The sequence below is a fragment of the Nycticebus coucang genome, chromosome 4 (assembly GCF_027406575.1).
Source record: "Nycticebus coucang isolate mNycCou1 chromosome 4, mNycCou1.pri, whole genome shotgun sequence".
Taxonomy (NCBI): Eukaryota; Metazoa; Chordata; class Mammalia; order Primates; family Lorisidae; genus Nycticebus; species Nycticebus coucang.
In genome coordinates this window covers 119,880,979-119,907,442 of record NC_069783.1, presented here as the reverse complement: position 1 = coordinate 119,907,442, position 26,464 = coordinate 119,880,979, and the positions used below count along the sequence as shown (strand labels likewise).

At 39.2% G+C, this 26,464-nt stretch overlaps 1 protein-coding gene and 1 pseudogene across 1 annotated transcript in view; one reads left to right on the top strand and one right to left on the bottom strand.

Annotated features, from left to right (window-relative positions):
• Positions 1–19,467, top strand: part of MED13L (mediator complex subunit 13L) — a 332,646-nt gene extending 313,179 nt beyond the window's left edge. Inside the window, exons 24-31 of the mRNA XM_053586925.1 lie at positions 1,832–2,055; positions 2,252–2,394; positions 5,671–5,829; positions 7,034–7,210; positions 8,887–9,044; positions 11,789–11,950; positions 15,265–15,377; positions 16,632–19,467. Of these exons, the coding sequence (XP_053442900.1) occupies positions 1,832–2,055; positions 2,252–2,394; positions 5,671–5,829; positions 7,034–7,210; positions 8,887–9,044; positions 11,789–11,950; positions 15,265–15,377; positions 16,632–16,764 (1,269 nt within the window). The 3' untranslated portion in view covers positions 16,765–19,467. The remainder of the gene's footprint in view (positions 1–1,831; positions 2,056–2,251; positions 2,395–5,670; positions 5,830–7,033; positions 7,211–8,886; positions 9,045–11,788; positions 11,951–15,264; positions 15,378–16,631) is intronic.
• LOC128583414 (40S ribosomal protein S27-like) lies at positions 8,155–8,785 on the bottom strand (annotated as a pseudogene).
• Positions 19,468–26,464: the final 6,997 nt, after the last annotated feature.

Genomic DNA, 26,464 nt, shown 5'->3' with positions numbered 1-26,464 from the left:
TTATTCATTAGCTAATGGACATTTGAGTTGTTTCCACTTTTTGGCTATTGTGAATATACTGTTTTAAGTATCTGTTCACAAAGTTTTTGTGGGGACATAGAGTTTTAGTTTTCTTGATAAATACCTAAGAGTGGAATTTGGGGGTCATATGGAGAGTGAATGGAGTAGTGGTATATTAGCTTTACAACTTTGGACGAGTCATCCTGAATTTTGAATCCTTAAAGTGAATGAATTGGATTTACCTCCAAAGCCCCTTTAGCTCTACATTTTTATCATTTCATTATTCTTTTGCCTTATACTGTATATGAAAGGTTCAACTATGGCCTTGGGCTGAATCAAGCCTACTTGTTGAGACCACTTGGCTAAGAGTGATTATCACATTTTTAAAGAGAAGAATTTGTGACAGACTCACAAAGGCTAAACTTTAGTCTTTGGTCCTTTATAGAAGTTTACTGACTCCTGTTAATAATTTATTAAATATTGAAATGTGTTTGATAGCTATCAACAAAGATGACAGTAAATTTGGTGAGCTTTATCTAAAATATTTGTCTTGAGTAACAGCTAATGCTTTGATTTCTAAAATTATATACACACAGACACATAAATTAAAATATATGCATATTGCCAGGCCTTGTGGCACACACCTGTAATCCCAGCTACTTGGGAGACTGAGACAGGAGGATCACCTGAACCCAGGAGTTCAAGGGTACAGTGAGCTGTGATTGCCCCACTGTACTCCAGCCTGGGTGACATATCTCTAAAAAGAATACAAACACATGGGCGGCGCCTGTGGCTCAAGGAGTAGGGTGCCGGTCCCATATGCCGGAGGTGGCGGGTTCAAACCTAGCCCCGGCCAAAAACCACAAAAAAAAAAAAAAAAAAAAGAATACAAACACCTTGAAAAGTACTCAGTTATAAATATATTGCTGTATGCATTTTCAGTAAGTCGAAGTATAAGAAAAAAAAAAAGAAAGAAAAAAGAAGAAGTATAAGAAACAAAAACATAAGCAGCATCCAGAGGCCCTTCTGATACCTTTTTCCAGTCACTCTACGGGTAGCTGCTATTCTGACTTCTTTGTCTGTTTTGACCTTTATGTATTTTAAATCGTACAGTTTAATATTCTTTTCTGTCTGGCTTCTTTTACTCGATCTTGAGAGTCATTCATTTTGTTACTTTTAGTTTTTTCATTGTCTTCTCTGTTTAATATTCTGTTCGCGTGACTATCTTAATTTATTACCCATTTTACTGTTAATGGGTATTTAGGTTATTTTCAATTTGGAGCTATTATGATACATATTGTTATGAATATTCTTATACCTGTTTTTTTGGTAAACGTATATTTATGTTGGGTCTGAGCAGGTATGTGTTTGTTCAGGTTAAGCAGATATTGTCAATACTTTTCCACCAGCAAATTATACATTACCTTTATCACCAGCAATGTGTAAAAATTCTAGTTGCTTTACTTTGTATTTTCTCTCTCTTTTAATTTGAGGTATTCTGGTATTGTAGGTGTGTTTTATCTCATTGTGATCTCAATTCCCACTTTCCTAAATGACTAATGAAGCAGGACCAATTTACTTTCTAAAATAGTAATTTCTTTAATAAGGAAATACTAGCTTGATTGCATGTCCTAGTTTATGTCACTTAAACAACGATTTTGTTATCTGAATTATCATTTTTTTATATACATAGATAGTACTAGAGAGAGCAAGAGAGAAACAATCCTTTGTCATTACTGTCAATCAGTTCTCTTCATTATTGTTCTGGGTTTTGTTGTAAGCATAAAGTTGGATAGCTTTCTGTTGATACTGATTTTGATTTTGATTTCAGCGGCCTAGCCCAATTCAGCTTTACTCTCCTCCCTTTATACTGGCCCCAATCAAAGACAAGCAGACAGAGCTGGGAGAGACGTTTGGTGAGGCAAGCCAGAAATACAATGTGCTCTTTGTGGGCTATTGTTTGTCTCATGACCAGCGCTGGCTTTTGGCTTCCTGCACTGACCTCCATGGAGAGTTATTAGAGACCTGCGTTGTAAATATTGCTTTACCAACCAGGTGAGAAAGCTTGATGTTTATGGTGCATGTAAATTGGTGCCGTGCTTTTCCTCAAATGTGAATGTTTTCAATTTCCTATCTAAATGCAGCGGCTACAGCATGGATTATTAATTCTTGGGAATTTTCTTGTGTTTATCGTATTAAGTAATACCTTTGATTTATCTAGGAATTGCTTTTCCATTTCTTTCTTTTGTAGGTCACGGAGGACTAAGGTATCTGCGCGAAAGATTGGACTACAGAAATTATGGGAATGGTGCATAGGAATTGTCCAAATGACATCTCTACCCTGGAGAGTTGTAATTGGGCGACTTGGGCGTCTTGGCCATGGGGAGCTTAAAGGTGAGAAATTCTTAAAGTAGTACGTGCAGAAAATAGAAGAAAAGGGTTAAGTTAGTGTCATTATGGAGCTAAGAAAAAAAATTTAATTGGTAGTAAGAACAAAGTAGATTGTATTTTCTGATTATTCTTTGTGTATAGGATAAACCACTGTTTTTTAAAACTTTTCTTTAGCAACAAAATCATTTATCAAAATAAGATCTTGAATATTGAACCCCAGTATACAAAAGAGTAAAAAAGTGTTTTATTACTATAAAAGTAATAGTAAATTCAAATTTCTAACATTTGTTTATTTATTGAGGCAGCAAGAAGAACAAGTTGGTTTTAAGACAAAAGTTTTATGTCAGAGATTATACAGCATATTTGAAGTTACATATGAACAGCCTTTAATTGTTTCATTGATAGTAATGAATTTTGTATTTCTATAGTATTTTTCGTGGCACAATAGCGAGAGAATTCTGTTTCGTGAGGACTAGTAGTTGCAAATAAGAGTAGTTTTTATTTCTGTTGCCACTGTTTGGTTTTCTTCACTCTAGAATCTTGAAAGAGCAGATTTTTAAAGTTGAATCCCTATCTCTCACTGCTTATTTTCCTTATCATAAACATAACAGTCAGTCAAGAAGCACTAAAAGTAATTGTAACATAACACAACTGACCATCAGCAGCTGCCTCGCCTGGCACTGAGCCCAGCTCATTTATTATCATAGTCTAGCTTCTTTTACTGTTTTATGTGAGTAGTATGAATAGGCCTAGATTATTTTTTAAAGGCATATTTATTAATTAATGATACATTTATAAGAAGTTCAATATCTGCATATATATGGGAGATGGTTCTTCTAGGGTCTTCACAAAAGCAGGGGTTATGTCATAAATTAGCTTGGTGGTTTCCCACATGTAAATACATTAGAACAGAGTCAGCAGAGTTTCTTTGAAAAGGGCCAGAGTGTAAATATTTTCAGCCTGCAGGCCAGATGGTCACTGTTGTGACTATTCAGTTCTGCCATTGTAACCTCAAAGTAGCTATACACAATGCCTGAATTAATGGGGGTGGTTGTGTTTTAATAAAACTTTATTTGCAAAAACACAGATGGTAGGCAGGATATGGCTTGTGGACAGTTTGCTGACCCTTAAATAGAATGTATACATTGTTTCTTTATAGGAAATGGATATGAGATATTTGTGGGAATCCCTGAAATAAAACCACTGATACACATTTAACTTGCATTATTAGAAATGTCCAAGTATAACCCACTTTCTACAATGCAAGTTAGATTTGTATCACATTTTCACGGTTTAACAGCAGTTTATATAAATATTATATAACATGTATTAAATAAGAGTTGTATAGGCATCGATTTTTTGATATTTTGTACTATAGGATGATAAAAAATAATGACCTTTTTCATTTTTATTTTCTTTTTTAAGTTTATAATATTTAAAATTGTGTTTGCTTATAAATTTTTTTCATCACTATATAAACAAAAACCTTTTCATTTTTTAAAGTAAGTCATAATGAATCCTGTATCAAGGGCTTGGAAGTCTGATACGTTAGAGGGTTCATCATTTTATTTCTGTCAGAATTTCTATCTTCCTCCCTATGCTTTCTAGTTAATCTTATTTCTTAAAGGCTTTGAGCTATTCTTAATCCTTGGGGAAAGTAATATTTTAATAGAAAAGAAGAAGAGAGATAAAAAATGTAGTCTAATAGTCTAGTCATTTGGTGTTTTGGGAAATTATTAAAGCCATCTCCTTCCCTTGTATGATTTTTAGAAAGGGCATGCTTTTCTCATCTCTTAGAGGACAGGTTGTGAGTGTGACTGGAGGAGCCTGTCAAAAATAGAGGGAAAATTTACTTTCAAGATTAAAAAAAAAGAATGAAAATATGAGAAGAACCTAGTGTATACGAAACCTGTTTACTAACCTATATAGCTCCTTCCTTTGGGGATCCAAGGTTCATGCCACATTGTTTTGCTGTGGAACAGTGTTAGATAGGAGCCCTTAGATTTCAGAGTCAGTTTTGTGAGTTTTTGCTTTTTATCTCTGGTGTGTTTGTGGTAAAATATACTACCTTGTCCTTCTTGTTTGGTTTAATAAGGAGCTTACTTACATCTGTTTGATTTTCTGTGGTTTTAAAACATACGTTCTTCTTGTTCCTGGCTACTTTTAATTCAGCCATTTCAGTTTGTGGCTCATTAGGAATATGAAAACATTTTTTCATTCACCTGATTTTAAGAGGATAAACAGCTTATTTCAAAAAAACGTGGAGGTAGAGAAGTCTGCAGTGGAGTGGCACTTCGTGTGGAATGTGATCTATTAGCAGTGTGCTGCATAAGAATGGTGTGTCAGGGAGATCAGAAGAGATCTTTTCACTTCCCAAAGCGACATAATCCTTAGCAGTTCTCTGATTAGACTTAATGTTTTTGTTCAGAAGCAGTAACAAACATTAGAAAGAAAACAGTGCACACTTTTCAGTTTCAAGTGCTAGTGTGGCATCACTTGGAGTCCTTCACTCGCATCCATTGTTTGTGAGCTCTTTTGGATGTTCTGCAAGTGGTTCCCCTTCATTTCTACCTCTTCTTGCCTTCCTGGAAACAACCATCCTACCACGTAAATAAAAATGAGGTCCAGCTCTCTCCCTGTGAAACTGTGCTGTCATCCTAAATTTATGATACTATTGAGAGCTCTTAGAATCATAGCTATTGACTCTTGCCTGACTGATTTGTTATTAGTATATGAAGTTCATCCTCCAAAATACTGCTATAGTAGACACCATCATGATACATATTTGAATATCCTTTTGAAGATAGTTATTTCATAGAATTATATGTTGGAGTCTCTCTAATATGATTGAGGATAAATGGTGAGGCAAATAAGGGTAAAGCATTTAGCACAGTGCTTGGTACACAGCAAGCCCTCAGTAAATGTAGGTGTCGATTGTGGGTGGCCAATAGGGGAAGAATCATGATTTGAGAAAGAAGAGAAAGGATAGAGTAATATGGTATCATCCAGAAAAAGCATTTAAGTGCACTGGACTCTCAAAGGTCATTCCAGACATGACTTCTGCATACAGAATAGTAGGCCTTTGTTCCTTTGTTAATGAGGTGTAATAGAAGTCAAGTAACATTTTCTTTATAGCAAGGAGGGGAACCTGTGCAAAGCCATATTCCCTTTAGGGTCCAATCATGGAAATTCAATTACCAGGCAAAACTGATAAAAAGCTCAAACCTCCCTTCAATATGAATTTCTAAACTCTATTATGACTACAATATTTGATTTCAGATTGGAGTATCCTCCTTGGAGAATGTTCACTACAGACAATCAGCAAACAGCTCAAGGATGTGTGCCGGATGTGTGGAATCTCTGCCGCAGACTCTCCTTCTATCCTTAGTGCCTGCCTGGTTGCCATGGAGCCCCAGGGGTCTTTTGTAGTGATGCCAGGTAAATTTCCTCTTGTCAATTTCATTAATTAGGTATCACATCAGTTCAGTCCACTCAAAATTAAGTCCACAGACAAGTATAGAATAACTTTATAAGAGAAGATTGTACTTTGGGCTCAAAAGTGGAAAACATTTGCCCTCTTTTGAGGGAGTGTTTTGTGATGTTACTGTTTTTGTTGATAAATAAGCTTATGAGAGCGACTAAGTTTAGGATACTATTGAGAGCTCTTAGAATCATAGCTAATGACTCTTGCCTGACCCTGATTTGTTATTAGTATATGAAGTTCATCCTCCAAAATATTGCTATAGTAGAAAGGGTAAAATGTTTAGTACAGTGCCTGGTACACAGCAAGCCCTTAGTAAATGTAGGTGTCGGTTGTGGGTGGCCAAAATATGTAACAACAGAATTTTTGAAAAATCTGGCTGATTTTTGTAAACCAGCAAGTAAGCTCTTTCGTCATTTTACAACTAAGCAATTTTATACTTTCATTACCTGCTTTAAACCATCCAGATATTTCTTTGATCAAATGGGAGACCCTGTCCCCTTACTCCCTATAAAAGTCAGGTAGTGTTGTTATGTGAGAATGGGATTACTTTCATCAGTTCAGTGAGAGGTACTTACCTTTGTTAGATCTTAGGTTACTACAGTTGCCTGCATCACTTGGGCAATTACATAACTTCTTTATGCTTCTTTCCTTATCCATAAAATGGAGATAATAATTCCTACCTCAAAGCGGCTCTGATGACTAAATGAGGTAGCACGAAGAAAGACTTCACAAAAGCTGGCATGTAGTAAACATTCAGTACTGTAACATTTACTAGTTTTATGGCACCATTTCTATTGGATTGCTGTCATTTAGGACAACGGTACTTCATAAATTGTGACTGACCACAAAGGGAGAGAAAGTGGGGATTTATTTTTAGAAATACTCATTGTATACATAATTAAAAGATATTCAATGGTCTTGATCCATTTTTTTATCTTAACCTTTTCAGTGTGGAATGATGCTTAAGTTATTGTAGCTATATGTTCTGAGTCAGTTTCTCTGAAGATATTTAAACAAATTGGGCTCCATTTTAAATGAGTATTCATTGTGGCAGTTGGATCAGATTCATACCACTCTAGACTAGGCCCTCTGTAAACCTGATTTCCAAGATTGTTTATTGCTACATAAGGGGAATTGATGGAATTCTTTTTTATAAAGATGCTGTCACAATGGGCTCTGTTTTTGGCCGAAGTACTGCACTGAACATGCAGTCATCTCAGCTTAACACCCCTCAAGATGCTTCTTGTACACACATCTTGGTGTTTCCAACATCATCAACCATCCAAGTGGCTCCAGCCAACTATCCCAATGAAGATGGGTTTAGCCCCAACAATGGTGAGTGGAAGACCCAAATCTGGAGTTATGGAGTCATTGGGCTGCTGGAAGTTTTTCTGTGTTGTGATAAACAACACATGAAATATGAAGAATGGATTGAAGGTTTGGGAAACTTTTTGGTTTTAAGCTTTAATTTGTCTATACTAGTACCAACACCAAATAAATACTTTCTTTTCTTGGGTAATTAACTTTCTTCTGTTTTTCCTTTTTTTTTTTTTTTTTATTGTTGGGGATTATCTTCTGTTTTTGTTTAAAGGCAAAAGTATTAATAATATCTGTCAGGCAATATCCTGCATATAGGTGCCACTCTTTCAATAAATATTTGATGACCTGATTTGAAATGTTTGAAATACTAGGCAATGTGAGGGTAGTACTTTCCTTTAGCTAGTCATGAGGAATCTAATTTGCTATAGGGTAATTCCTTATTTCATTATTCTTAATGGAATTTTTTGGTTTGAGTATCTGTTATGACATTTCTTAAGGAATGACTATTTATGAACTATAAAGCAACTCAATATTTTTGCATTACATTTGCATTACTTTTGAAGAATTTTAAGAGCTACCATCATTTGCTCATGCTAAGTGGGGAGGGGGAAAGGATACCAAATTGTATCTATGATGTGATCACAATAGAATAATAAGAAGTATATGAGAAAATGGAAGAATCATAGGAATTATTCATGGTGGGTAATGGTTTCCCTTTCATACTTTTTTCTTTTTTTATACTTCTCTTTCCAAATTTTATGAGTACATCTTTTATAACGTAGGAGAGGATTCTTAATGAAATATTGTGCTTTCATCTGCTTTCAGAATAGGCCTCCAGTTTTAAGGCATGTTCACAACTATTAACTTGCATTCTCTCAGCCTCCAATATTTTATTTTATTTTTATTTTGTATTTCCAAAATGTATTTTGGGGGATGGTTTCCCATCCATTCAAGCTGCTTCAGTACTTCTTTCTTCTGAAGGAACATCCTTCTGTAAGCCTTGCTTTTTCCTCTATAAGCTGGCAGAGGACGGTAGAGCAGCCAACACACAAAACTGCCATTTGTACGTGGTGGTTTTATAGCATCCTGGGCATTCCACACCCATGAAGTAGGAATCGGGGCTCTGCGCCAGTCACTGCTTCTTATGTTTCCTCTTCTCAAGAGAGATAAAGAGGATCCTTTGAGAGAGGGATGTTCTCGTGAGGAGGCTGTCACCACCAGAAAGGGCTGCCTCCAGTATTTTAGATGTTAGTTGTATACTTACTGGATGATGTCAACTTTGGGAAACTTTTTGGTTTTAAGCTTTACTAATTTGTCTATACTAGTACCAACACCAAATAAATACTTTCTTTTTTTGGGTAATTAACTTTAACTTCGTTTAATGATTAAATTGATTCCTTAGTGGTTTTACCATGTTTTTATGTGCCTTTGGAGGCCTTGGAGAGTGTGGGGTTTTACTTTATACTCTGTATTTTTCCATTCTATTAATACTTCACATTGGATCATTGGGGAGAGAAAAAATGAATGAATAACTTGCAGTGCCTTGCACCAGTAGACACTCATTGAATCTTGCTGAGTGGTTAGCAACATGTGTCCGTAACAGACACTGGCTACCAAAACATGATATTGGTTAAGTTGGAAGTATGTGTTATCTTCTTAAATTTTGTGCTTTTTTCCCACCTTCTCTCTAGATGATATGTTCGTTGACCTTCCATTCCCAGATGATATGGACAATGATATTGGCATATTAATAACTGGGAACTTGCATTCCTCCCCCAACTCCTCCCCAGTTCCCTCCCCAGGCTCTCCTTCTGGAATTGGTGTGGGATCTCACTTCCAGCATAGTCGGGTAAGGATGATTTGAAGTGTGTTGTTTAAAATAAATACAATCTTCAGGAAAATATCCTCCTGACATATGATGATCTTTTTTTCTACATGCACCTTTCTTCTTGGTGGTCTAGGTCCTTGGTAGAAGAAAAAGAAGTATGGGAAAGTGACTCAGTTCCATTTTAAATAGAATGCAGGAATTTGAAAGAAATGTGTTATTCCTGATAAATAAGAATTATTGGAAGAATAGTCCTATTATAGAGGCAAGGATTTGTGATTGTTTGTTCTCTTAGCAAAAATTACTTGTATTTGCTTGTTGCCCCCAGTTTTTTTTAATTTCTATTTTTTGCCAAAATATTGGCTTTCCACCACATGTGGTCTTCTGGATCCTTGAGTGCAGCCTTTCGACTGAGTCCAGAACAAATTCTTTTTTTTTTTTTTTTTTTTTTTTTGTAGAGACAGAGTCTCACTTTATGGCCCTAGGTAGAGTGCCGTGGCCTCACACAGCTCACAGCAACCTCCAACTCCTGGGCTCAAGCGATTCTCCTGCCTCAGCCTCCCAAGTAGCTGGGACTACAGGCGCCCGTCACAACGCCTGGCTATAGAACAAATTCTTTTAATAAAGGGATTTGTTCAGTGAAGTTTGGATTCATTTGGGGCTCCACACTGAGGAATCTAGAGGGCCACATGTGGCCTTGAGACCACAGGTTCCCCACCTCTGGCAGCCCTGCTTATCTAACATGCATAGTAATTATGTTAATTGAAGAACATGTTGTAGATGGTTGCTTGTTCTAAAAGGAGCCTGACTGTGCTCCTTTCCTGTCACAGTGCAGTCATTTATTCAGTCCTGTTCTTTCTGTAGCCAATCTGCAGGAATGGCAGGGACTATCAGGAGGCTGATCTTACATACGTGTCCAGGTCAATACTAGACTAGTAAGGAAAAAACCAGACTTTACAACTACTTTCAACTTTAAATATCCCAGGAATATTGGAGGTGGATTAATAGAAGATTCTGCCATGGTTGTGGCAACTTTGTTTCATAGGTAGATGATTCATGAGTCATCACTATATTGCGTTCTTTACTTAAAATGTTATGAGATTGAGGGGTTAAGACTTAGAACAATAGCTGTGTCTGTCTTAGACTGAGCAAGTATGTGTATACGTAACTCTGGTCACACTCATTTATTTAGACACACAGATGGATGGAAAGGACTTAGATTTCCTTAGGGTGGGACTTTTATTCCTAGCACTGAATTCATTGAAGGATGGTCAAGAGAATGAAGATATATAAAGTTTAGTTTATTCACAGAGCAGGTAAAACCAGGGAGGGTAACTAAGATTCCTCTCATGTTACCACTTGCACCTTCTAGAAGGAAGAGGGATTAAATGTCTTATTTTCTTTATGGTTATTTCCCAGTTAATGACTATTTGTTCATTGGAGATGTTGTGTTAGGAACCAGAAACACAAATTTTTATCTTGGATAGTTTAAAATTAGGATTAATTCGAATATGGAGGCAAGCAGCACATAGCAGCTGAGAATGCACGCCCTGGAGCCTGGTAAGGACAGTTCTCAATTCAAGCTCTGGGGCCACTAGCTTTGTGACCTTGGGCTAGCTGACTTCACTTTTCTAAGCCTGAGTTAACCTTATCTATAAAATGGAACTAATAGCAACTACTCACCAGTACCTGTGGTTGTAATTAGTTTATCCATTAACAAAGAATTGGTAACTGAAGTGTAATGTTGTTTTTTGTAAAAAACAGAGGTTGTGCTGTGTTTTCTCCCTTTGTTAGAGCCTCAAGCACTAAAGTCTTAATTGAATGCCACAATTTAAATAGCACTGCTCTAAAGCTAGTCAGGTGGCCTTTTTTCCGTTCTGAGCACCTGCAGCCAGGTGACCTCAGCTAGAAGCTTTCAGCATTTCCTTTTTCTGAACCATTGAACATTCTCTGATACCCAGTTAAGACATTACAACAGGGGAAAGAATGCATTCAAAGTCGCGGTAAGTTTTTATTTTTTTAACCAACTCAGAATTGCTACAATTTGATATGTTAGTTGACCTTTATTTTTTTTCCCTTTAAACAGAAGGTTTTTTATAAACAAATGAATTACTTATGGTGTTCATAAAAGACATTTTCAATTCTTGAAGCTAACTTAAAAAATTAAAGATGAGGAAAATATCAATTGTGGAAAAGCATAGTAAGGCTCTTAGTAGGAGTTCTCTTACAGAGAGGATTGCTGGAAATTAAAACATGGCTTTATCCTGAGCAGAGCTCACACAGCTGGCAGGTCAGTGGCATCGGTGCTGTGTTATATGTTGTCTCGATCAGTCTTAGTTGATGACAGACAACCAGGTGCACTTGTGTATTTTTTGGTTAGTTGCTGGTGAAAGGTTGTGTGACTATGGTGGAGCCTTCAACTATCAGAGATAGCGATCTTTCCATTTCATTTTGTTACTTAATAGTGCCGTGGAAGGGATTTTACATTCTATAGAAAAGAAACTAGAGCAAATGAATCTGTATTTACTTGACTGATGTTGTTAGTTTTGCTGAAAGCTTCTGCCTGAGCTATAGTTTTGTCAAAAGTCTTTGTGTGCAGCAAAGACGATGCCTAACCCAGTTTACCTTTCTCGGTCACCTGTTGTTTTTCTTTTACCTGCTGCCACAAAAGGGATTAGTCACTACAGTGTACAGAGTGAACTGGTGAATGTTCATTTTTAAAGCTTTATGATCAATGCTTATCATGTTCTTGGGATTTTGTTTTTCAGAGCCAGGGCGAACGTCTTCTTTCAAGAGAGGCACCAGAAGAGCTAAAACAGCAACCACTGGCTCTTGGGTATTTTGTATCAACTGCCAAAGCTGAGAATCTTCCGCAGTGGTTTTGGTCATCGTGTCCCCAGGCTCAGAATCAGTGCCCTCTCTTCCTAAAGGTTGGTTTGGTGTCATATTTGAAGTTTTCTTTTCTTTTCTTTTCCTTTGTTTATCTATAATACGTATTTTATTATAAGCTGCTTCTTTTTTTTTTTATTGTTGGGGATTCATTGAGGGTACAATAAGCCAAGTTACACTGATTACAATTGTTAGGTAAAGTCCCTCTTGCAATCATGTCTTGCCCCCATAAAGTGTGACACACACCAAGGAATGAAAACTTAGAAAGTTAGAAACAAGATAGAAATTTCTATCTTGGCCACTGTAATCTTATTCCATTCCCAATTTCTCTCGTGTCTGCGTATACTCTGAGGATATTTTAATTACAGTTATAGGTGGAGAGTAAAATTTAGGAGAGAAACCCCAAACCATGTCCCAAAGAAAGGAATCACACATTAACCCAAAGAACAGACCTTGCGGGGTTCACAGGGTAAATCTAGGATAGAAATTTTAAGGGTTAAAAGGTCCCCTATTTGTAATTTATGTTAAAGAACCTAGAATGAAATCTATTTATTTTTTTCCTTTCCTTTCTTTCTTTTTTTTTTTTTTTTAGAGATAGAGTCTCACTTTGTCGTCCTTGTTAGAGTGCCGTGGTGTCACATAGCTCACAGCAACCTCCAGCTCTTGGGCTTAGGCAATTCTCTTGCCTCAGCCTCCCAAGTAGCTGGAACTACAGGCGCCCGCCACAATGCCTGGCTAGTTCTTGTTGCAGTTTGGCCAGGGCTGGGTTTGAACCCGCCACTCTTGGTATATCGGGCTGGCACCCTGCTCGCTGAGCCACAGGCGCTGCTTGAAATCTATTTCTTGCCCATAGATTGGCAAAACCCCACAGGTTTGGCCACATACTCTGTTGACAGGGGTGGAGAGAAGGCAGACTCTAGTGTCAGTGGGAATGCTGAATGAAAACAATCCTACACATTTCCTTTGTGGTGCATCAGTCCTGCTTCTAAGGAATTTTCTAGCGATACTTTGGCAAAAACAAAAAATTACATATATAGAAAACTAAAAAAAAGAACAAAACCCCTAAATATCACTAAGGGACTGACTGATTAAATCAATTATGGCACATCCAGACAGTGGATATTAGTCATTTATAACGAAACAAGGAATATTTCAGTATTACCATCCTGTAGAATGGAGTATAGATTGCTATGGAACAATCTATAAGACACATACACACATGTACACATCTCTTCTTATATTTTCAAAAAGAAACAGTGAAAGGTTAAATGAAAAACTTGTAAGATGAAGCAATTTTCTTTTCCTAATGACTTTTAACATACTATAACATAAAATCAAAGAAGTCATATAACAGTCCATGTATTAGAATTATCAGTGTGAATCTAGATTTATTTATTTTTTCCTGTCTGAAAAAGTATATACCTTTTTAAGCTCAGTCTACTGAAAAATCTTAGCAGCAGTAAACACCTCTATTGCCATGATTGTTTTTCCTAAATAACATTTACCATTCAAAAGAACAAAGATTCTTTGAAGAAGTGACTGATTACAGGGTTGAAGCAAGAAATATTCAAGATGAAACTGGGGCATCCTTTCACACCTAAAAGCAAAAGTATTACCAAAGATGATTACAGCCTTATCAAAGGCCTCAGGAGCGATGACCATCAAAAAGAAAGATGATAACAACTGATTGAAACAAATCTTTGGATTCATACTTGTGCTAAGAAACAAAATTAAAAAAAAAATTAGTCATCGGCTCCTTGCCCATAGCACAGTGGTTACAGCACCAGCCACGTACACCAAGGTTGGCAGGTTTGAATGCAACCTGGGCTAGCTAAACAACCCTGACAACTGCAACAAAAAATAGCCAGGCGTTGTAGCAGGTGCCTGTAGTCCCAGCTACTTGGGAGGCTGAGGCAAGAGAATCACTTAAGCCCAAGAGTTTGAGGTTGCTGTGAGCTGTGACACCACAGCACTCTACTGAGGGTGAAATAGTGAGACTCTGTCTCAAAAAGAAAAAAAAAGTCATCTTTTGAAGCTGCTAGAGTAGCAACTCATTAATCTGAAAATTGAAAAAAGGAAAGAATATTGTCTCCCCATTGCATATTAAATTTCTTAGTTATTTTAATAAAGTAAACTGTGCTAAAACTATTTGGTAAAAAATTGATGGGGAACTTGATAATGGATATAGTGTGCTGGTGCCAACTGAATTAAATGATCAATCATCGTATTTCTTCCAGTGGGACAACAGACATTAGGTGCCTTTGGACGTGAAACATTGGGAGGATCATAGCACTGGCTGATTATAATCTTGTGTATTTCCCCATGGTACAATGGAGTTATCAAACCTTTGCTTTATGGGAAATCCGGAGGATAGAGAAACATGTTAAACACCACTGCAAGAACACAAATCAGCCATGACTATGGTGCCTTCTGTGGGTTAGGTTCTTAAATATCATTTAATCATTTGCAACATGCAGGCCAGGTTGGCTCCTGATTGTAGTAAAACATTTGTACGAAGATATTTTTGTGGTAATCAGGAAAAATTGTACATGGCTTACTATGAGATGATATTAAGGACTCATTGTTAATTTTTATTGTGTGTGATAATAACTATTGTTTTAAAAGTCCTTGTCTGTAAAAGATATCTACTGAATCATTTACAGGTGAAATGATATAATATTTGGGTTTTGTTTAAAAGTAATTTAGGACATACCTAGGGTGTATCTTGGAAGGGTGTAAGTGAAGTTTACTAAGTGTAGAGTATAAGGGTTTGAACACAATAATTAAGAAAATGCCATGAAGGCTATGCTAACCAGTTTGGTGAAAATATTTCAGACTGTATATGGAGCCAGCACATTGTACCTCATGATTGCATTATTGTACACAGCTATGATTTAATAAAAAAAAAAAGAAAAAGAAAAACAAATTTGCAATACCCAAAATTAATTTAAAATGAAAATATTCAGTTATATTCAAAATCATTTTTCAGAGCATTTCTTATTAATTCATAGTAGAATATTCAAATAAATGACTACATTCTTCACAAAAAAAAGTAATTTAGGAAAAAGAAAACCAAAACACCAAGTGATGTAATCATTAGTTTTTAATATATACTATTTTTGTATATATTAGCCTATTTCCATTACACAAGATGTAGTAGACAAAAAAATGAAAATAGACCCAAAAAGCTTGCTTCTCCCCACCCCAATCTAGGATATTGAGTTATTTGGGATCATACTGGGGGTGGAAACCCTGACTTTCTAGGACCTTAGGGAGCATCTACTTCTGGCAGACATGGCCTCCCTTGTTTGTGGTCATCTAGACAAGGAAGTAACTCTCTTTGTTCTTTTACCAGGCTTCACTGCATCACCACATTTCAGTAGCACAGACCGACGAACTTCTCCCTGCCAGGAATTCTCAGCGGGTTCCACACCCTCTTGACTCCAAAACCACATCTGATGTTTTAAGGTAGATACCAACTAGGCAACATTAGCAATACAGTTTGAAATTATGCTCCTTAAGTCTTGCTTTTCCAAGGTACGTTAAGTGTGGTTTTATGGACAAGATGCTGCTATTTGTGTTGCCACTACCTAGCCAGTGAGAGGTACGGTCCCCTCAGATACATGTGGGGCAGGTAGTAAGTGGGTACAACATGATTTAGTCTAGCATGTTACAGATCGCTCTAGACAATTACGATTGCCTTTGCTCTCCTGTTCATAGGAGGCATTTCACTGATGAAAAGAAGTCAGATTTAGGAGGTGGATAGTTTGAAGACAGTGTCTAGAACTTAAAGCACTTTGCATTGAAAACATTTTTTACCCTTTCTGACATAGATTATATATTTTAAAAATGGCCATAAACATTCTTCATATACCTTGAGAAAATATGTAAGACTTTTCTAATGTTTTCTAACTTTAAAATGATTTGGAAATTATAGAGACTTATGTTTTATAGTTATACAGGGTGACCATAAAATTCATGTGCAATTTAAAATAGTGTGCAGTTTAAAATTGCACCTGGACTTTATGGCCATTCTGTATTATAGATAAAAATGAAGAACATGAACAACATTAATTTGAGTTTTAGGCACCCTGGAGGAACACTGTCCAGTAGAAATGTAATGTGAGCCTCATATCTAATGAAAATTTTCCTAGTAGTAAAATTAAAATACACATGAAAATTAAAATAGTAAAAAGAGGTTGTGTGCAGTGGCTTATGTCTTTAATCTCAGCACTTTGGGAGGCAGGAAGATCACTTGAGCCCAGGAGTTGAAGGTTATGGTGAGCTATGATTGTACCACTGCAAGCCCTTATCTCTTAAAGAAAAAAATAAATAGTAAAAAGAGATTGGTGAAGTTAATTTTAGTAATACGTCTTATTTTACTCAGTATATCCAAAATATTTTCGTCCAAGTATGTAACTAATATAAAAATATTCATGAGCTATTTTACATGCTTTTAAAAATATTAAATGTTTGAACTCCAGTGTAGACATTTTGATGTGGACTTGTCTCATTTCCGGTGCTCAGTGTGGCTAGTGGCTCCCATAATGGGCAGCACAGACCTACAAGGGAAGAGGAGCATGAGACAAAAAACTAGGGATAGAGCAACTTAAAGAATGACTCAGAGCCCTTCTTCCTGCTGAGATATGGGATGTGTTAGAATCTGAGAAGCAGCTACCCCCGTTGTGCTCATACCCCTGATCTGTGTGTTCTCTCTGGCAGGTTTGTTTTGGAGCAGTACAACGCTCTGTCCTGGCTCACGTGCAATCCGGCCACCCAGGACCGTACTTCCTGCCTTCCCGTCCACTTTGTGGTGCTCACTCAGTTGTACAATGCCATCATGAATATACTTTAATTGGAAAAGCACTTGTTCTTTTGGCTCAGTTTCTTCTCCCTGCAACCTTGGTCCAAGGAACCTGCTGCTCTCTGCAAATAGCCCACATCCTTTTCTTCAGACCACTCTGCACAGTCTCGCACTGTGATTCCTTCTCAGCAGGCACATGTCAATTCTGCAGTGTTCATTACCAGAGTGACTCCTTGACACTTCTCTCATGGACCTGGAAACTTCCATAAGCAGTGACTTTCAGCCAGTGTTGTGTGTGCAGCCCCCAACCACTGATCCACAGGAAGTGGTGGTTGTTGGTGGCTTTTAAGAGGGAAACAGAAGAGACAGTGTCCTTTTGCACAAGAGTCTGTGTTTTCAGCCTCTGTTTAAAAATGAGGGCAGTCTAGCCCTTTGGATGAAATCCTCTAGTTATTGGTGTATGGCCTGTGGGTTACCTGAACTCCATAATCTGGGACTTTTTAAAAATAAGAACCAGCTCCGAGTATGTAATTTCCTAGGGGTCTCCGTCTCCCTCGTGTTCCCACGTAGACTGGCACGAGTGCTTTGGTTGGCTCCATACCTATGTGTAGATACAGAAGGTCTGGAGGCAGCTTCATTTCGTTTATTTATTTTAAGTTGTTTTGTCATGTGGTTTTTGTGACCTTTCTTTCACTTTTTTTATTCACAAGGACCAGGTACAGTAGCTAAAACCCAACTCAGATCCACCATAGGATTCTTTGACTACATACCTCTGTCCTAGAAGCCAGAAAAGGAATGAAAGCAAATTGGGGAGATCATTACTAAAACAATGTATTCAAAATCTCTCAGCAGTAGGTTTTGTTAAGAACAAACTGGGTTTTAAAAGTTCTGCCATGTTAAGTGGCCAATGTTTCATGAAGGATAACATTTTTATACAGAAGGCAGTCAAGCTCAACCCAGGGCCATGGAGGCAAGTACCTTAATTAGTTTTATATAGTCACAACGGAAATATATTTTCTAGTGAATTCTTATTGAAAGCCAGGTCTCTCCTCATTAGATCAAAAAGGTCTTAATGTACATATCACAATTGAAAGTGTTTGCTCATAAAATCAGTTATAAATATGGTGAATTTTTTCTGGACCATAGGAATATTATTTCAAAGAAATATTACAACTTAATCATAAAATTAGTACTTGAAGTTGAGCCTTCCTGGTGGGACTTTTTAAAAAATGCCTTTTTAAAGCATTAATGGCTAATTGAAGTATTTTATGACTCCTCATTCCTGGCCCAGAGGGTTGTCTTTGAGACCCTGTTTCTAACCCTTGTGTCGCTGTGTTTCTGTCTGAGGGCAGTGGGCATGGACTGGCCTCCCGGAGCCACTTTGACCAGGCCATTGAGCTCTTGTCATCTGTGGAGAGAATCATGCAAATTTTAAAAGTTCTTCCAAGAGACTTCTATGTCCTGGTTATTAACAAAAAAAGGAAAAATGTAATAATTGATATGATTTTGTAAAAGTATTTTTCTTGAAATAATCTAAAGTTTAAAACATTATATTAAAAAAAAAAAGTTGTGTGGTGGGAATGTGAAAGCAGAGAAATAACTTGTAAATGGATAATTTTGTTCTCTGTACCACCGATTGGGGGCGGGGGTTGACTTTCACAATGTATAGGTTAAAAAAATCTGATATATCAAACCATTTGTATCTAACGTGTACAGTGTAAAATTGACTTTAAAAATATTGCAGTGCTATTTTTTCTTAATCAGAAAGGAAAATTCTCAAGGCCTTTTGAAGAGCATAAGATGATGAAGATTGTAAACTTGTATAAAATTATCTTGGTGAGAAGACAAATTGTAAAGTAGATATTTGTAATCTTTTACCACTTTGGGGTTGCTTTTTTCCTGGAATTCATCAGAACTTTGAATTTTTTTTTAAAATGAGCTGTTTTTAATGCAGGGGCTTTTCTTCCCTAGACACCCAATTATAAGCAGAAAAAGAAAAAAAAAACACAAAAAACAAACAAACAAAAAAACCCTACAAAAATTTAAAAAAAAAAAGGCAGCAAAGGGTAGTTTTCATCTGGTGTCTTTTATTTAAGTTTTTTAAGTTAAGAAAAGCTGGTGACATATTTATACGTTTTTGTGCAAAAATAAATGAATGGCAATAGATTTTAAAAAATCTTATTATGTACTTCTGTGTGAAAAAGTCTGTATAATATTTCCCTTAAATATGCATTATTTTACTTGTGAGTTTTTTACTGAATTAATCTGAAATGTACAAGCCCTGGATTTGCTACAGAGTGAGAAGTTATTTTATTTTTTTTTTATTTTTAATTTTGGAAATTCTGCAGAAATCAGAACTCTTACCATGGTTTGAACTAAACAGGGGAAGTGGGGAGGGGAACAGGGTGGGATGGTCCAGCATGCTTGTATGTATATTTCAGAACCTTTTTTAAATGTAAAAGCTGTACATTTCTGGGACGTTCTGAATTTCCTTTGTTTCCTTTTTTCCTTAAAGCATTTTGCAGTGAGCTTCTTTTATATATAGCAAACAATTTGAAAGAATACAAAAATATGTGAAGTTCATTAAAAAAAATAACTACAGTATAGCGCTGGTACAGTACACTAAAAGACTTTGATAAAAAGAAACAATAATAAAAGGCCTCCATTTTAAATGTCATTCATATATACCTTGTGGATGAGAGCTATATACTTTTACACACTTTTTTAGAGGAATAAATTATTGAATTACTGAAACTTTGAGTGGTTTTTTCCCCCCCCTCCCATCCTGCCTTTATATAAAATCACCTACACCTATTGAAAAGGTGTTTGTATTATGGATGAACAATCCTAGACCAGGAGCCAGGCTATGCCCCCAAGTCAGTAAGATGGGTGTAGGATTTTACTGCTGTACTCACCCCCCTCAGCTGCTCTGAAATGATATTCTCCAACATGATGTTCCTTGGAAACAAAAAAATCTCTCCGTCCTTTTCCTGATTCCCAGGCTGGTGACAGGACCATACCATCTGACACACCACACAATGCTGTCCACCACTGTGCCCCTTTCTTCTTGGGTTCATCCAGTAGGAAAATCCACATGTTCAAGGGGAGATTCCAAGGTTTCTTTCCTATACTGTCCGGATGGAATCACTCGCTAGAAATGAAAAACCTCAAGAGGTGGCAGAGTTTACATGTAGTAACAATTTGAGGAGTTGGAAAGTCTCCCACCATCTCTTTAGAAAAAAGAATATAATGTCTGAATTCAGAGATAAAACTGTTGAGACTACTCAGCCCTAGTTATATTTCATCTGTTATTTAGCGGTGAGGATGATTCTACGAGAAACACTTTGCAAACTAAAAAGTTGGACCTGTGTTATTATAGTTGTAAACTGTTAGAGAAAAGCTGAGAAAAGTGAGACCAAATTCTTGGTTAATAGATAATACCGATCTCTGTCCCTTCTAGTCACCACTGTCTTATATAATAGTCCATGGCATTGCTTGCCAGGGCTTTCTAAAGCACTACACATTCCCTAGAATGTATGTAATCTAGTCAGTCTGATGAATCCCACATCCATGAAATAATGAAAATTAGGTGTCCTTTTACAAGTGTTCATTAGCTTGGATACTTACACTTAGGTGATGCTTTATCCAACCATTAGTGTTGGCTTTCTTCATAGTAGGAACATTATTTTCATAACTACTACTGTCTGCCAGTTCATCAACTGTAGCTAAATTTCCTGGAGTTAGTAATTGTTGAATGCATCTAAAACATTTTGCAAGTTAGATGTAAATAAATTGGACTTGGCACCTTAGGAACCATTGATTTCATCCATTTGTGTTGCTCTGATTTGCTTAACACCACCCCATCCCTTCTGACTATGTGATTGGATTGTTTTTATGTTCCTGCTATTCAGGAAGTCACGGGCCAAGAGATTTGTTACCAACTGGCATCAAAGAGCCAATAAAAATCGTTATAAAAAGTGCAGTTTGTCAGTAGAAGATTTTGAAAGCGTGCTTCTTTTAAGACACGGCTGGAGCATGAGCCACACACTAAAAACAGTCTTTGTGCTGTCATTATAACTCAAGCCAATACAGAAAGGAAATTTCTTTTGCTTTTGAATTCACCACATGCTAAAATCCTATCAAGATGCAATTTCAACTTATTACTATGTTATCCTGGTGTTAAATGATTCTCTTGTTTATATCCCCTTGACAGAAAGGTCACTTCAGCAGTAATTATTTCATGTCATTAATACCTAATGAGACACCATTAGAAAATTCTGTTGTGCCAGGTAATTATATGGTTGTAATGTTTGCCCTGGGCATCTTACTCTGCTTGGAACCAGATTTACCTATCTCCCTCTACTTTGCTTAAAATTCCCAGGTCAAGTTTTAAAAAGTTTTTTTTTTTTTTACACTGACTGCCTTTTGGCTAGAACTCCAAAGTAATGTGAAGCAGCTAAGAAATAAAAGTTGATGAGGAAGAAAGCATAATCTCCAGGAAGGAGGTTGGGTAGAACTTAAGTATTATTTTTTCTTGTAAAGGTTATTTCCTCAATGAGTATAGGTTACCAGGTGTGTGGGGAAGACCAAAGTTAGACACTCCAGTCCGTCAACTTTTTTTTCAAAACAAGCAGGAAAATGAGAAAAGCATATGTTCTGTTTTAATACTTTGCTGAAACAGCATTTACCTGGGCTGCTACTGATGTGGGTGAAAGCAAGTCTGTTCCTGAGTGTGCTTGAAATCACCTGGCTCTCACAGTGGGTAGACTCGTTGAAACTGGCAGCAACTCACAGCATTTCTGTGGTCATTGCCTATTTTATGCTTTCTTTGTCTTGCTAGTGGATTAGGCATACTTCAGTCAACCTGTTTCATAAAACCACGTAGTATTCAGGGAAATTGGTCACCCCAGAACTGAGACAAAGTGGCAAGGAAAAAAAAAAATTCTCACACAAGCAAATGCTTGCTCTGTGAGGGGAGGGGGGTGGGTGAGGGGGAATTGATTATATAATTTAACATGTAAAATACTCATTGTTATCAATTTGAGCTAGTACATCATTCAGTAGCATTCACATGAAGTTCATGTGATGGTCACATGAAGGCCACATGTTGATCTCTTGATTACATGTTGGCGATGTTCAGGTCACATGCATGCCATGTGATCACATAATGGGTCACGTGATGGTCATGTGTTGGTCGTATGAAGCTCACGGGGATGTCCATGTGATCACATGCCTGTCAGGTGATCACATTGGTTATGTACAGGTCACATGATCATGTGATGGTCCCATGATGGTTGTGTGAAGATCATGTAATGGTTCCATGAAGGCCACATGTTTGCCACATGAATGTCATGTTATGATCATGTATTGGTCATGTGAAGGTCATATGATGGCGTGCAGGGCATGTGATGATCTTATCAGTCACATGGATGTCACACGAAGGTCACTGAATGTCATGGAAGGTCATGCAAAGGTCATGTGACAGCCATGTGATGGGCACCTGAGGACCATGTATGAGACTTGTGTCATGTGATGTTCATGTGAAGGTCATCAGATGATCACATGCAAGTCACATGATGGTCATATTTTGTTCAGTGTAGGTCACATGGATGTCATGTGGGTCATGGGAAGGTCATACATGGTGTATTTCTGCAGTCTGAGCTACTCAGGAGTGTGAGGCAAGTGTGAGGACCCTTGAGCCCATTAGTTTGAGGGTCATGTATAGGCCATGTGAAGGTCACATGAATGTCATGTGCAGGTCTTTTGAAGGTCACATGAAAACAAGAAGGTAATATGAAGGTCAAATAAACAGAACTGGGGTATTAATTAAACAAGTGTAGGAAGGAGTAAGGGACAGTGGTGGTTTTTGGCAATGCAAAGGCTGTAGTAACAATGCAATGGCTGCTGAGGACAATTTCAGTGGAGGGTATGGGGGAGGACAGTGGCAGGGCCAGACTGCAGGCCCGGAGGAACAAAGGTAAGAAGAAGTGGGTGGTCAGAGTAGGGTACGGGGTTATGCAGGGTTTGGGTTTGTCATTCTTAATTTGTGAAGGTCCTGAACATATGTGATTGCCAGGACAGAGAAGGGGCTGATTGACAGCCAGAAGGGCCTAAGGAAAGGGTTGGAAACCTCAGTTGAGAGTGAACATCAATTGATAGCTTTGTTTGTTCTTTTGTGGAGGTGGAGGACAGAGTGTGTGAGCAGGAGGGGTGGGGGAGCTTAGTGGGATCTGAAACAGCCTTCATGCAGGTCAGAACATAACCAGCACTGACCAGAACACATCCCTGAGGCTATAAATTAAAGTGGCCCCTGTCTGCACAGTTAGGAGATTTTCCTCCCCTGCCCCAGGATGTAGATAGAGAAGGCAGTGCTCAGTCCCTCTGTTCCCACCCTGTGAGCACGATTTAGACATCGGGTGGTGTCCTGATCCCACAACTGGAGACATGCCTCTTCCGGCTTCTTCCCATAGCTCAGAACCACCTGTCGTGTAGCTCTTGGCTTAGTTCTGGAGATAAGCCACAGGCAGAAGATTCGCATCTCCAGGGAGGTGGAAGGAGTGGGTGTCTCATAGTGGATGAGGCAGAGGAGAGTGTGCAGCCAAGAACTGGAGAACGGGTACGTGGGAGGGCAGAGATCAACTTCACCTGTTTACAAAACCCCGTCCTACCTTACAAAGTGCCTTTGCCCCAGACATTCTCAGACACCAACTAGAAACCCAGATGGGGTCTGAGGCACTGGTTTCCATCAGCTCCAAGCACTTCTATCCCCCGCTAGCTCACCCCAGCTGGGCACGGATTTGGGTTCTGTCTAGGACCTGTACATCCAGGACCCCAGCTATCCTTGTAGCATTGCAGGGGCCTCAGACAGAAACATTGACAGGCAGAGACTGTCATCCTAGGTCACGACTCCTCCACATCCAAGCTCTGCAGATGCCAGTTCTGTCCCTTACCTCTTGGCAGTCAACCTCTTGCTGGCCCTCTTGCCTCCAGTCAGTACAATCCCCCCAGTGCCAGTGTGCCAGTGAAGTCCAGCTTCCTTGGCTCAGAAGCTTATGAGTGAGGGTCCCTGAGGCCTCATCCTGGGTGACTTTCCTGGGCTTCTCTTCTGGGCCACACCTCAGATGTCCTTTCCGTATCCCAGCCCTGGCACAGCGAGCTGGGCCTTCTCCCTTCACTCTCCCCGAAGCACAAAGCGCTCACTTTTTGAACCTCTGTGGCAGGGACTGGACCTCTTTCCACCTCCTGTTACCAGCTGGGCACACCTTGAAGGTGGGTTGGCGGCCAGAGGCATCTCTCTCTGGCACAGTGCAGCCATTTCTGATTCTTGGTGGCTAGTGAGTAAGAGCAGCCCAACCTCCTGAGAGCCAGGGAGGGGACACAAGTCTTTTAAGGCAACAGAGATAGAATCAGATCCGGTGTCCTTTGACTTAAAGCATAGCTGGAGTTACTGTGAGGTGGGACAGAGATGAATGGGAGAGAGAATTCCCCTCCCAGGGCCCTTTGGGGCAGCCAGCCTCTGAAGCACTGGCTCTGGTCCTCCTTGTCGCTACTTCAGGCCAAAGCTCCACCTTGCAATCGGCCTCACACCTAGAAAGTTCTGTTCTACTCAAGGCGCTTCTCCCCTAGTTTTGGTGCAGATACACCCTTAGATTTCTGGTGTTTGGTGCCTCTGAGGAGCCATCCCTAGCTTTGGGCTGACCTTCGTGGCCTTCCTGGGATCCCAGAGTGGCTGGTGCCTCATCATGGCAGTGACCACAGTGTTCTCAGTTGACAATTTCCCCCATGGACCTGCCAGGCACAGAGGAGACATTCGACAAATATAATAGTTAAGCTGCGCAGCCGCTGACAAATCTGAGCCATGGCAAGACGAGTTCCTGCCTATTGTCCTATCTGGACATTTTTCTGGAACCTTTAAACTTCAAAGAGAAAATCTGTTTTCTTTAATACCTTCCTTAGTGTTGCAAAAATGCATGAATTTGAGCCCAGATCTGCCACCGACTGCTTGGATTCAAATCTTGGCTCTATGTTGCTCGTCCCCTTTGTTGTGCATCCATTTCCTTGTAAAATGCGGCGCCGGCAGCACCTGCTCCACCTGTTGTGGAGGGGAAATGATCCATGCATACTGGCGCAGCACCCGGGTGAGGCACAATAAACGCAGATTCTTGTTTCTCTCTCATACGGGCCATGGAAGCGCCTGCTTTACCCTCCGAGTGTTTGGCAAATGGGTGTCTCAAACACAGGCACAATGCAATTCTCGATTTCCCCCCTAAACCTCCGTATCTTTCTGCAATCCTCTCTTCTTCCAGATGTTGGATTTAAGCCCAAAGCTGTGGGGTTACCCCAGATTGATCTCTTTTTTGTCACTCTCCACACCTGATCCACTGTTTCAACCTTGTGAGCCCTGCCTGCAAATCGAGCCCGGAGTCTGAGTTCTCTGCAATGGTCCCCCTCCCCATTGCCACTGTCACAGGAGCCAAGTACTCATTCACCTGGCCCTGGCGAGTGGCTTCTTGTTGCCCCCACCACTGTACAGTTCACTCTCAATCCAGCATTGTGGTGCTTGCTCAGAAGGATGAATCCCACTCTGTCCCTCCTCTGCTGAGAGTACTCCAAGGCCCGCTGCTGTGGTGACCAATCTACTCCCGCACCATGCGCCTCTTCCTTGACCACATCCCAGCTACACCAGCATCCTGGAGTTTGCCAAACATGCTCCCACGCCAGGGCCTTTGCTCATACTGTTTCCTCCACCAGAAAGTCTCACTCCATCCCCTGCTGCAGGCCTCTGTGCCCTCCTCACTTGCTCAGCAAGGCCTGTTGTTACACACACTATGGAGCCCGCCTGCCCCATGCCCACCCTGCCAGCTCCCTCCCTGATGGAACATGGTCCTTGCTTCCTCATTCCCTGTAGAAGTTAAGTGTCACTGGGGCATAGGGATGGGGTCTGTGCCGCTCCCTGCTGTGTCCCCGTATCTCCATAGATGGCGTGTCCCTCTACCAGTCCCCAGCCACCGCAGCCCCTTGCATGCCCTTATTTTGTTTCGATTCCGCTATTATCAAGTACAGACATGCCTATCTGGCTTCTGTGTCATCTCTCCTACTAGAAGGCATACCCATGTGGGCATGGATTGCATTCCTAACACACATTCTAGGGCCTTCTGTATTTGGAAGAAGGCCGATGGATATGTATTTTTTGACTTTTAATTTTGGAATCATTTTAGACTCATGGAAAAGTTGCAGAAGTAATACGGAGATTCCTGTATACATTTTCACTCATTTCCCCCCTGTGGTTAATACCCTACCTCATCAGAAAAGAAGCATCAGAATGAAGAGGTGAGCTGGGCGCGGTGGCTGGTGCCTGTAATCCCAGCACTTTGGGAGTCTGAGGCAGGAGGATGGCTTGAAGCCAAGAGTTTAAGACCAGCCTCCATCTTTATTAAGGAAACAATAAACAAACAAAAAAGAAGTAGGAGCATCAGGACATCACTGTCAACTCAGCCTCAGCCTTCGTTCAGATGGGTTTTCCATGAAGGTGCTTTTTCTGAGTCAGGTGGCAACCCAGGATCCCACAGAGCCTATCATCTGATATGTGACTTTTCCTCAGTCTTTCCTTGTTGTCCTGTGACCTTGCCACTGGCCAGTTATTTGGTCCTTCCATTCAGGTGAGCCTGGTATTGACTCATGGTTAAATTGCAGTTAGCACATTTTGTGATATGTCCTTTCTCAATGCTTCACAATGGGGGCAGGGGGTTCA